This window comes from Candoia aspera, chromosome 6, assembly GCF_035149785.1.
Source record: "Candoia aspera isolate rCanAsp1 chromosome 6, rCanAsp1.hap2, whole genome shotgun sequence".
In the NCBI taxonomy this organism is placed as follows: Eukaryota; Metazoa; Chordata; class Lepidosauria; order Squamata; family Boidae; genus Candoia; species Candoia aspera.
Window position 1 is genome coordinate 97,836,462 of NC_086158.1, and position 12,434 is coordinate 97,848,895.

The 12,434-nt window shown below is 39.4% G+C and overlaps 1 protein-coding gene across 4 annotated transcripts in view; it reads left to right on the forward strand.

The window, feature by feature from the left end:
- WAPL (WAPL cohesin release factor) overlaps positions 1-12,434 on the forward strand; it is a 148,167-nt gene that overhangs the window by 17,712 nt on the left and 118,021 nt on the right. For all 4 annotated transcript variants that reach the window (XR_010068243.1, XM_063307746.1, XM_063307744.1 and 1 more), the window contains 9 exons: positions 483-601; positions 1,845-1,940; positions 4,064-4,213; positions 4,373-4,509; positions 7,941-8,052; positions 9,489-9,713; positions 10,629-10,740; positions 10,946-11,043; positions 11,746-11,822. Coding sequence is in view for 3 of the 4 variants with exons in the window: in XM_063307746.1 (XP_063163816.1) it covers positions 483-601; positions 1,845-1,940; positions 4,064-4,213; positions 4,373-4,509; positions 7,941-8,052; positions 9,489-9,713; positions 10,629-10,740; positions 10,946-11,043; positions 11,746-11,822 (1,126 nt within the window). In the remaining variant the exon portion in view is untranslated. The remainder of the gene's footprint in view (positions 1-482; positions 602-1,844; positions 1,941-4,063; positions 4,214-4,372; positions 4,510-7,940; positions 8,053-9,488; positions 9,714-10,628; positions 10,741-10,945; positions 11,044-11,745; positions 11,823-12,434) is intronic.

The window sequence follows — 12,434 nt, forward strand, 5'->3', positions numbered from 1 at the left end:
ACTTGGGAATGTGCCATCAAAACCATGTCATCTGCATACAAGAGGATATTGATATGTCTGTTGAGGATCTTTGGCATGTGGACATCCGTAGAACGGAGAAATCCTGGGATGTCGTTAACATAGAGATTAAACAACATCAGGGCCAAGATACATCCTTGTCTGACACCTTTGTGGGTGGGTATGCTCTGTGTAAAAGAGAGCCATTGACTCCAGTACGGACTTTCAAGCATGTATTTGTGTAGAGGGCCTTTATCAAATATAAAAGTCTAGGTTCCATATTTAACTTGGCCAGCTTTTTCCATAAGATATCTCTATTTATGGAGTCAAATGCCGCGCTAAGATCAATAAAAGATGTAAACAGGTGCCTTCCATCAGTTGTATATTTAGTGATGAGATAGTGTAAAACAAAGCAGTTGTCTATTGTGGAGTGCCCATGTCTAAACCTGGCCTGTTCTTCCTCTAGTATATTTTTATTCTTGTAGAGCTGCTGGAGTTTGCAGAAGATTCATCCAGTGTTCCTGAAAGCAATAAGAAATCTACCAATCCACAAGGTGATAAGTCTAAAGAAAATACACGAAAGATATTTAGCGGACCAAAGAGGGTAAGTAGTAACACTGAAATTAGCATCATAAATTAATTGCCTTTTTAGAGGTAGTGTTAAGACATAGCGGAGTCTCTTTAACCATAATATGTAAGTCCATAAAGAATATGATATGAGCATGAAATCCCTCTCTGTACTTCATAGTACATCACAAACGCAGAGGTAGTCCTTGCTTAACAATGGTAATTGGGTCTGGAATTTCCGTCGCTAAGCAACGTGGTTGTAAAGCATGACGTCACATGACCGCACTGCTTAGTGACAGTAGTTCTGGCAGTCCCCAGTTACTGTTGTTAAGTGAGGACCTCACATGACTGTGACTTCCTGCCAGCTTCCCCATTGACTTTGCTTGTGGGAAGTCTGCAGGGAAGGTTGCAAAATGCAATCACATGACCAAAGGGACTCTGTGACAGCCCGAACTTCGAGGACTGGCCGTAAGTACACTCAGCACCATCACAGGTTCAAGCAGTCGCTGAACGAGTGGTCGTTAAGCGAGACCCACCTGTACTGGATACAATTCACATTCTTTACACTTTAGCATGATGTCATCTTCTCTTGAACATACTCAATTTTTTTGTATAGTATAATGCAGGTTTGGTCATCCCATGGATTACGTGCAGCTCCCCAACACTGTTTTCTCTTCCCCAGCGTTATGTCCAGATTGCACTGTCAAAATTGGATTAAGATTTGTGTTTATTGCATTCATCAACCTAGCTAACTGTCATTATTTGGGATCTGATAGGCGCTCAGAAGTTTTGTTTCATCTGTGTGACACTGTATGGCTACGTAAAACTGGAGAGCTATAAAGTGTGTTTAATTAATAGAAGGACTTGCATGTTCAGTGATTTTGTAGTTCTCATATATTGTGTTGTGGCTGGTTATATTAATTTAAAAGTGTAAGCTGTGGGACTTTTAAAAATTGCTTTAAACATTTACTCTCTGTTGGAATAATTTTGAAAATACTTCCCTATCTCTCTAACACCGTTTTCACTAGAGTCTAAAAAACAAATGACGTATTCTCAGAACTTGAAGCAGTGAAATGGGATTTCAGTTTTGATGTTGGAGGATTATCTTTAAAACTAAAATTAAAAAATAGAAAATATTTTAAGGAAATATTCCTTAATATATTTTAAGGAAAGAAGCCTGTCCGTTACAAAGTCTCTTATTAACCGGTCACTTTAACATGCGGTATTACAAAGCACGAACTGGCTACTTTCGGATCCTAATGCTCTGTTCTGGTTTTCAGTCACCAACGAAGGCTGTGTACAATGCTAGACATTGGAATCAGCCAGAATCTGAGGTTCTCCCAGCACCACAAGGGCTGAGCAATCCAAGTGTTCCAGTGAGTATGGTGTTTTTTATGCCACCTTCCTTTAAAAATGCTAGGGCTAAGATCATCCACGTTCACCAGTAGAAATATTCTGAACAATTGTTGCAGATTCTAGTGGTTAAGTTCTGGGACAGAATTTCCGATTCCACAACACAGAAGAGTTATTTAAAAATGCAGAGTTGTGTCATACATACTTTGTGCAGAAGGAGAGGTATAGCTGCCTTGAATTTAATTAGAAACCATAATACCTTAAGTTGATTTTTTGGGGATGACTTTTCAAGATTGCACAAAGTACTGTCAGTTGACATTTGCTTCTTAGCTTTGCCTGTTTTGTACCTTGCTATGCAGTTGGACCCAAACATTAATTTAAACATCTTTATATCTGCATTGGTTATGTGATTTAACCTAAGCGACACTGTGCGTCACATGAATCATGTATTGCTTTAAAATTAATTTCAAATATTGCTGATCCATAAAAAAACATGAGGGTAGGGAATTAAGTATCATGCAACTCATCAGAACTTTCCTTTCTGTCTGTCCTACTGCCAGGGTCAAGTTTTATAAATATCCATTCCTCGGCCATTCTGAGGAAAAGCTTTTACAGGTCAGATAGGAGGACACACAAAACAGAAAATGTGTTTTGTTTCACGTTTGAAATAAAACAAACCCACTCAAAATGTTCTAAATAGGCTGGGTTCCATTGGAACAAAACTTCGAATGCTTTGAGTATTCTGGCCAACAGAACAGCAGGAAAATGTTAGCTGCTGTTCCCAGCACCAAAGGAGTAGGTGGGCGGTAGTCCATGTTGAATGCTACCTTCTACTTAAATTGCAGAAAATTTGGGCAAGGGCGTGATTTAAAAAAAAAATAAAATGAAAACAAATGAATTCCTGTGGGAAACAATGGAATAGACCTCTGCTCTTACCAAAGATTAGCATTTTTTACCCTTAAAAAAGCCCCTGCCCCACAGAAGGTGTAGAAGCCTTTTCAGTTTTTTTTAAATAAAATTTTGTGGTCTCTTAGAATAAAGAGAGTGGCTAAACTCTTTAATACGCCTTCCAGTTATAACATGTATTTCAAGTATATCTCCTTTTTGAGATTTTCTTAATAGTTTTTTTCCCCTGACCAATTTCTGCCAAGCTCAAAAATAGCAATTATGTGAAGGAAATTAGTGTATACCCCCCTTTGTATTACCTGTGTGCAAGATAAAATACTGCTCAACACTCATCCATCCATCCAAGTAATTGATTTAAAGTATCTATTCCTGATTCCTCCCATAGTTTCTAATGGAATGCTTTGCTGCCAATTTTTAAAGAATTCTTCCATAATGTTAAACATCAAAATCCAGTCTACAACCCAACGGAGTTCAGATGGGTCTAGCTGATCCCAATCCTAGAAATGAATCATCCTTTTACATATAATAATATTGACCCAAATATTTTCTAAGACCTTAGTAGAGATAAATAAAAACCTTCCAATGAAGCCCAGAATGGTTGGTAATCTGTTAAATTTTCTTTCCACATAAATATGGCCAATAGAATATAAGCCCAGTACTATTTTTGAAAATCTGGTAAATTAAAACCAACGTCCTCAAAATATAAATCTCAATCAATGAAATCCTTGTTTTCTTCAATAATTTGTCTATCTGAAGAAAATACCTATGCAGGATTAACGTTGGAGTACCTCTTAAAATGCAGATAAATTGTGGAGCAATATTCATTTTAATAACATTACTTTCACCCCACAGTTTAATGGAACTTGGAGCCCGAAACTGTTCCGTTAAATACCAACAAAAGTACAGAAAGTGTGTGATTTCTTTTTGAAAGATCAGCACTGCAGTTTTCTTAGTGTGGAGTAAACATACTGAAACCATTAGGACTTCCTTCTGAGTTGAGCTATATAGGACTGCAAATGTGAGATGTAAATGTGACTGCATTACTTTGGACAGGAAGAAAGTTTGCTTCAGTCAGGACCTGTCAGAATGACCAGTTCAAAAGCATAACATTATCTTGCTTAGGCAATCTGTTTGTGTTGGGCCTCTTTGAATGGTTGAAATCACTTCTCCCAAAGTCTTGTGGAAAGGGGTTGTGTATCCCGCCTTGTGCTTCAACATCTCCTGTACTTTTCATCAATAGGCGAGGTCTTCAAAAGAGGCAATTCCTAAAGATGATGGGGTGTTCAAAGCTCCAGCACCACCTCCCAAAGTAATAAAAACTGTGACTCTACCAACTCAGCCCTATCAGGAGATAGTAACTGCCTTGAAATGTAGGAAAGAAGACAAAGAAGTAAGTGGAACAACTAACATCTGATTTTTCCATAATATACTTCTTTTTTAAGATAAGCATCTGGGTATATTCAATCATAGTAGAGAAACCTCTGTTAAAAATGAGTGAACTGAGCTAGCTGTTTAACCTCTGATCACATATTGTCTGCTTGTTTTCCAGCTATATACTGTTGTGCAACATGTGAAACACTTCAATGATGTAGTAGAATTTGGAGAAAATCAAGAATTCACAGATGATATTGAGTATTTATTAAGTGGACTGAAGAGCAGTCAGCCCCTAAACACCCGTTGCCTTAGGTAAGCTATTTCTCTTTGGATATTTTCCTCCTTACCTCCGCAGATGGTTGCTTCGTGGTGGGGTGGCACCAGGAGGTAAGGTCAGGAAGGCAGCTGCTGGTTAATTGAAACAGGCAACTTTGAGACCGGGAGAAGTTTTATATTGGTGCAGTTGTGCAGAAGTCCTACTGGTGTTACATCAAACTGGTTTTGGTTAAGAGGCATAGCTGGCTCTACCTTTAGGCAGAATCAAGCAACTGTCAGCCCTTCCGGTAAACCAGGCAGGAAACACGACTAGATGAGCTAAATCTACCTTATTGTAAGGCTCCATTAACAGAATCTTGCAAGTCTGAAAGTACAAATCTCCCGCCCTCTCTATTTATCGCTTGAGTGGTCAGGGTGGGTCTTTCCTAAGTTTCTTCTTCAGACCATCACCCTCTCTTGGACTCCCTTTCCTTTCATCTGATCTTCCCCTAGGCAGCACCTCTTTCCTCTGTTCCCCAAGATCACCCTCACTTCCCTCTCAGCTACGGACCTGCCACCTTTCTGACCTACTTCCCACAGCAGCTCCTTCCTTGGGCCTCGCGTTCCTCCTGTCTGGTGTGGCTTGCTGTTCCTGCTATTTTTACTGTGCCACTCTGGGGGGACCCTCCAGAGTTGTAAGCCATGATCCTGTAAGTGTCAGGGAAGGAAAGGAGCCACCGTGTCTTCTTTCCTTCCCAAGCCATAGGCTCTCCCTAATGGGGCTGATAGTTGGGAACAATAATTTTATGTAGATTGTCACTCATCTCCATCGCAGTCACCCGAAGAAACGTGATTTCCAACGGCAGTGAATGCTGGAGCAGAGAGAACGGCTGTTCCTTGTATTCAGTTCCTCTCTGCTTTTCAACCCTTCAGAGCTACCTAATTCCACTGTAGTCTTGTTCATCCTCACTATGTGAAGTTTTGTGAGTGACTTGGCATGCAGGGGTGCCTCCAAAAATGTCCCGTGCTTTGGTTCTTTCAGGGAGTAAGCTGCATATGACACTAGGGTTGTGATGTCGCTCAGTGGACAAATCTTGCTAAACCAGAAGGTAGTTGATTTGGCCTTGGCTTAGTTTGATGGTTGAAGCTAGACACTAGGGCTTGTGAAATCAACCATGATTAACACAAGCCATGGCTTAGCATGATAGGTGGGAGCAGTTTGTGTGTGTGAAGAACTTGCTTTACTGAAGCTGACATTCTTCCTTTCATTAAAGAAGCAGTAATGATCATTTCCATAAATGTCTTCTGTTTCCCTTGTACTGCTCTTAACTAGTCATAATGGACATGAAATTATGCTCCATGTGATTGTCAGGATCTTCCTGCTGCTTTACAGCCCCTGATCTGATTAGCTAATTGAGCACGCAGCTGCCTTGGGAGGCTCTTGTGATCTTGCTGATGTCTGTCTGTGAGCCTCTCAGCTCCACTCTACATCAGGGGACAGAAAATGAAGGGAAATGGATGGCGGGTGGGAAGCGATGCTGAAGATGGGAGAGGTAGCCAGGGAATAGGAGGCCAGCTGCTTCCAAATGTCTGTAAGCTGGCCCAGCTACAGTTTGGAAGGTCTGTCCTGGCGTTCCCCAGCCTGGTCCCGTCCAGGTGAATTGGAACTGCAGTTCCCAGAATTCGGTATTGCCAAACACCACGAGAGCTGAAAACCGCAAGTCGCAGTCCCAGCATATTTGGGGGAACGCTGGGATGTATGATCCAAGAGTGTAGCTATCCATTTGTGTTTCTGGTCTCATTCCTGGCTCACCTACTGCCTGCTAAAAGAGGGGAGTTGAAGGTAAGTGGCCAGTCCTGGCCATAGGATTGTGTGGTAAGAATGGCGTTCTCCTCAGACTGCTTCCTAAGATGCATTTGACTAAGGATCGTGCTAATTTTCTTTTTTCTTTTTAATAAAACTTTATTAAGTTTCGACAAGGGATAAAATACAAAGAAACAGGGGGCAAAAAAAGAATCAAGATCAGAAAAAGCAAAATTAAGAGTGTAGAAAAGAAAGAGAATAGAATAAGAATAAGGATAGCTTCTGACTTTCTTTGGTACAGATACAGATATAAGATATACATTAACCTCTTACTCTAAAATTAACAATAGTACACAATATTTCTGTAATCATAAACAATTCTAACCATCAAATCCCAAAATGAAGTTTCATTACTTTCAGTTTCAAACATAAAGGTCCAAAAGTGGTTTCCAAGTGGAGACATAGCTAGACAAAGTCTCTTCTTTAATCAAAGTAGTCAGTTTCGCCATCTTGGCCAACTCCGTTAACTTTACCATCTGTTCTTCCATGGTAGGAATCTGTAAGTCCTTCCACCTCTGTGCGTATAGAAGTCTTGCTGCTGTTATCATATATGGAAACAAAGTCCCACGTTTTCTTTCAGTCTGTTTATCCATCACACCTAAAAGGAAAACCTCAAAGGATAATATAGCCCAAACTACTAGGAGAAGGCGCAATTGATGGCACCTTCCTTGTAGACGCGTTTTCTCTTTTGTACCATTCCAGTACAGTTAACTGCCTTTCATATTTATAGGTAAATTATAGAATAAAAAGTATGATTCCTTTTCTTGCAGTGTATATTTTAGCAGGTTAAAATGTTTTCATAGCATCAGCTTCCTGGGATGGGAATGGCAGTCGTTCTTCCTAGGGGGTGGCTGGCGCCGTAGCGCCCTCCCTATTGAATGACATCTTATCACTCCTTGGCTTTTATATCTATTCTTTATTGATTGATTGTTTGCATTATAATTTATGTGTTTATGGTTTTAACTGTTAATTTTATGGTAAACTGCCCAGAGTCCCCCATTTGGGGGAGATGGGTGGTGATAGAAATTTGAAAAAATGAATGAATGAATGAATGAATGAATGAATGAATGAGAACATTGAACCCAAGATACTTTGAAACCAACTGAGAAAATCCAAAGACTAAGCAAGGTGCCCATTAGCCTCTCTGGACGGTCTCCCTTGTTTCAGTAGAACATGGTGCCTTTGAAGGTTGCATGTTAGCAGAGAAACCGGACCTTCTGCTTTTGCCATAGGTGTGCTAAACGATGTGGAGTCATTGCCATCCCTGCTGCTGATCTTGCTATAGTCCTCCAGTTTTCTGCACTGTGTGGGAAGGAAAGATCTTTGTCCTTTCCAAGTTACTTGTACCACAAAAACATTTTGTGCTATGGCCCCATTCCCACAGTACTCCCATTTCCTTTGACCAAACTGGGGAAACGTTGCCCTATGATCCTCATCTCGTTCTCTGAGTTAGAAGTTGTTTGGTGCAAAGACATTCTGCTGTTTTCTGTGCTGTATCCATCTTTGGTTACCGAGTGTCCCATGTTCCGTTTGGGCTGTGAAGCTTGGGCATTCATTCATTCATCTGTTCATTCTGTGGCAGACTTGGTTTACCAGACTTGTTTTTCCTGCCTTGTTTTTTTAGTGTTATCAGTCTGGCGACCAAGTGCGCCATGCCCAGTTTCCGAATGCATTTGAGAGCACATGGAATGGTTGCAATGGTCTTCAAAACACTGGATGACTCACAGCATCACCAGGTATATCTGCCTTACGGCGTTGGCGATAGTTCGAAACTATGTTTTATGTTGTCTGTAGTTCGAAGGAAAATGTTTCTGCGTGTATTACGGGACTATAACTAGAAGCTTAAAATACAGTTTTATTTTGCTTTTTACCCATTTCTGCTGCTGATGTCATCACTCTTAAAATATACGAAGATACTGCTTGCAGAGTTTCCTGACTTTTAACGCTGCATGATTTAATAATAATTTAATGCTGCCTGACTCTCAGTGACTCTGGGCAATTTACAAATTGTTAAAAACATTTAAAAATAAAAAAGAAACGCACACGCACACACCACACCTTCCCCCAAAAACAGGACAACAAAAGAAACGAAGATGCAGAGAAAACAAACTCAGATGAAACAAAGAAAAAGAAGAAAATGGGCCTCTATCACTCTTGCTAAAGGCCTGGGTGAAGAGCTACACTTTCAGGGCTCTTTGAAATACCAATAGGGTGGGGGCCGTTCAAGTCTCAAACCTTTTGAGCAAAGTAGGAAAGCAAAATATTTCCTCCCCAAGGAAATGCTAGGCTTTGTCGTTATATGTTACCAAGAACAGCACAGTTGGAAGCTTTCTATCTCTAAATTCCATAGTGACTGTTTGGAAACTGTTTATATCATAGTGGTTGAAAGAATTGGCCTGCTAGCAATGTGGACCTCTAGGGGTGTACAAAGGATTCGAGCTACTCTGAATTCTGAGTGCCTGGCCTCAAGTCCAGAACAGTCGTTTTGAGTACAAAACAGCTGTTTTGCATGGGGAACTGGGCACTTCGATCATATTGGAAGTGTTTCAGATGTCCAGATGATTGAAACCACCAGTTTTGAATTCAAGACCTTTCAAATTAGAAATGTTTGGCATACCACTGTTGAACAGTTTGATTTGAATTTTTGAAGGGGAAGAAAGGATGCCACTTTCAGTATATGCTCCATGCTTCAAATGCAGTGTTATGGCGTTAAACTGAGCATAAAAAGATCCATGGTGTAGATTTTTTTTTCTTTTTTGTAATATTGCTGTTATCTATACACATTTGGACCAAAGGCAAATATAGACTATTGACCTTTAGTTTGTATGTCTGTGTACACAATCATGTGCTATAATAGACACATGCCCACGCACACACATATATGCATGCATATCTATGACAGAGTCCAAGTCACCTCTGCTGTGCTTGCTAAACATAAGGAGAAGTTGTGTATTTTAAGTGAAATGTATTTTAAGTGAAATAGAACAATTTAATTGTAAAGTTCCCTAGTCAGTAAAACTAGCCTTCATTTTGAGTTGTGAATTTACTACAATGAATTGCAACCATTTCTAACCATATCCGGCTCTTCTAAAGCTCAAACGTGAAGCCTTGTTTCAGTTTCTACCACTGAAATTTTTACTCCTTTTTCCTGTTCTTTTCTTTTTTGCTGAAGAACTTATCGCTTTGTACAGCAGCTTTAATGTATATCTTGAGCAGAGACCGCTTAAACATGGATCTAGATAGAGCCAGCTTAGATTTAATGATTCGACTTCTGGAACTTGAGCAGGATTCTTCATCCAAGTTGTTTAACGAAAAAGACATGAACAAAATAAAGGAAAAAATCAGAAGACTCTGTGAAACTGTTCATAATAAACACCTTGATTTGGAAAATATAACGGTGAGCACTGTTATTTTTACCTACTTTATTTTTCTAATGTGAAAATATAGAGAAGTGGTAGTTACATTTATATAGAGCATTTTTTTAGGTAGCATTGATAGCATATGGGGGTAACCTGTCTTGAAACGCATGTTTCATGTAGTTCTTCCTTGTTGCAGTTGAGAAGGGCTGCTGTTTGTTGAGATTTCTTTCTGTCTTCTCAAGGTTCAGCCCCTCCCCACAGTGTTCCTCAGCATTTCATGCTTCCTGAGCACACACAGCTCTTGTTTGGACTGTCGCAATATTCCTGCGTAGAGGTTTTCCTTGAATTTGGGTTTCTACAAGCTTATTAATGGCTCTGTTTTGTGAGCTGATCATGCCTTTGCAGCTATATTTACATGCAGATTTCACTTGTTCCTGGAATGTTCAAATAAAGGGATTAATATCTACAGAAAAACAAAACCATCCCCAAACAAAGAAGTAATAGTAGAATCCCAGGGCATTTCTTGGTAGAATGCAAATCTCCCTAACACAGGGCATGTGCCATACTTTTTCCAAGTGATGTCATCACGTGCATTAGATGGGAGACATTGCAATAAAAATATCACTTTGGTGCAGTTCTGGCCCTTTAAACCTGTGTTCTGAAGTACAGGGATATTGGTGCAGTTTGGGGAGCTAGTTTAGGAAATGTAATGAGAGATTTAGATTTACAGTTTCTAATGTTTTGTTTGTGAAGAAGAAAATAAGCCAGGATGCTGAGCAACGTTATTTGTTTTCCTAAATTATACCCGTAAAGTAGAAAACACAGAGCAGAGAAGCATTTTCTTGGCTTTATGACTTGAACTTTAAACACAACGACGCACGCAGTTGATGCCCAGGTTTCAGAAGTAACGGAGCTTTACTGTGATTCACAAATGAATTTTGTGTGTTTTCTAGACTGGTCATTTGGCAATGGAGACCCTGCTCTCTCTCACTTCGAAGCGGGCAGGGGACTGGTTTAAAGAAGAGCTGCGGCTTCTTGGTGGTCTGGATCATATTGTAGATAAAGGTATTAATTTTGCGCTAAAAGGTACTCAGGCACATACAGTAAGTTTTATAACTGGAACATAATGATCTGTTGACAGCTCGCTGCGCTAGTATCTGCATAACGGAGATTACTGTTAATCTCTTAAATGCCTTTTTTGGAAAGTAATAAAAAGTTCTTACGAAATGTCTTACCAGCTTAATCATCATAGTTATCCTTTGTTTCTTAGTTAAGGAATGTGTGGATCATTTAAGCAGCGATGAAAATGAAGAGAAATTGGTCGCTTCACTCTGGGGAGCAGAAAGATGTTTACGGGTTTTAGAAAGCGTAAGTATGAAATATCCTAAAGGAAATGGACGTTGAACCAGAATTGGGAGAAGCTTGTAAGTAAGCTTGTGCTGGGCATCCCAGAAATAGTCTAAGCCAGCCTTTCTTAACTTCTTGACCCTGGAGGAACCCTTGAAATATTTTCCAGGCCTCGGGGAACCTCTCCTGCACATTCAGGCTCAAAGATAGGCCAGAAGTTACAAAATTATTATATTCGTTTCATGCGTAGGCCTGTCTGTAGGCATTAACGGTGTCCTGAAACTAAAAATAAAGAAGGAAACTTACCTCTTTAATGTGAAGTTGCCCGAATTTGAAATAATTTTTTAAATAAATTGTGACCTCTCATGGAACTCTACAGTTGCACAGAACTGTGGTTTAGAAACCCTGGTCTAAGCCAAATCCTCACTCTTTGACTTAAAGGACTCCCATGGCCCCAAGAGATAGATCCTGTGCTTCCCTTTCTCCCTCCCTGAGATACTGCCATGCTGGTTTTGTAACCTTAAATTTCCAGAACATAAAAAAACATTAACTTTGATAATTCCTTATCATGCAATACAAATACTGAGTTAGAGGCTGGTCACTATCTGTTTATAAGGCTGGTGGAAGTTAGGCTGCTAAATCATGCTGAAATGCAAGCAGTGCCCATTTAAAAAAGACTAAAAGAGTTAGTCTTTTGACTGTATGTTTTCTTTTCTTTTTTAGGTAACAGTTCACAATCCAGAGAATCAAAGCTATTTAATAGCATATAAGGATTCACAGCTCATAGTCTCTTCAGCTAAGTAAGTTCTAAAGTGTATTTTCTTTAATAGTATAATACTTCTTTAAAAAACCCATCAACATGGCTCAGTGCGTATTTAAAGTTTGAAAATTTTTAATGCCTTGAAACTTTTCTGTGCTAGCTTTTCTCTGGCTTTTCAGAGAAAAAGTAAAAAGTGAGCTGGGTTTTTGATGATACGCTTGATATTATATCAGTATCTATTGACTGTAACTATTTTGCTAATAATTTCTGCTATAGAAATGTTTGGGACAAGCAGGTTGGCCTTATACGAACATTTTTAATATTTGGATAATATTTTTTTCAGTAAATGAATCTCAAACTTAATTGTGTGCGTGTGTTGGAAAGTGGTGTGTATGATGTAATTAGAACCACCAAGGAGAAAAAAAGACAGAAACCCTCTCCTTTGTTTTATAATTCAGTAATGTTTAAATGTAATGCATGCATTCTGATGAGAAGAATTTGTTGGAAATACTGTATACCTTTCTCCCATTTATATTTATCTGCATTTCTTCTGCTTGCATGTTTGATGTTTAGGTTAATTCATATACATTGACCCAGATTCCTAGTCTTTGTGGTTAGAGAGAAAAGCTTAGTCTGCAAGACCTCTTAAGTG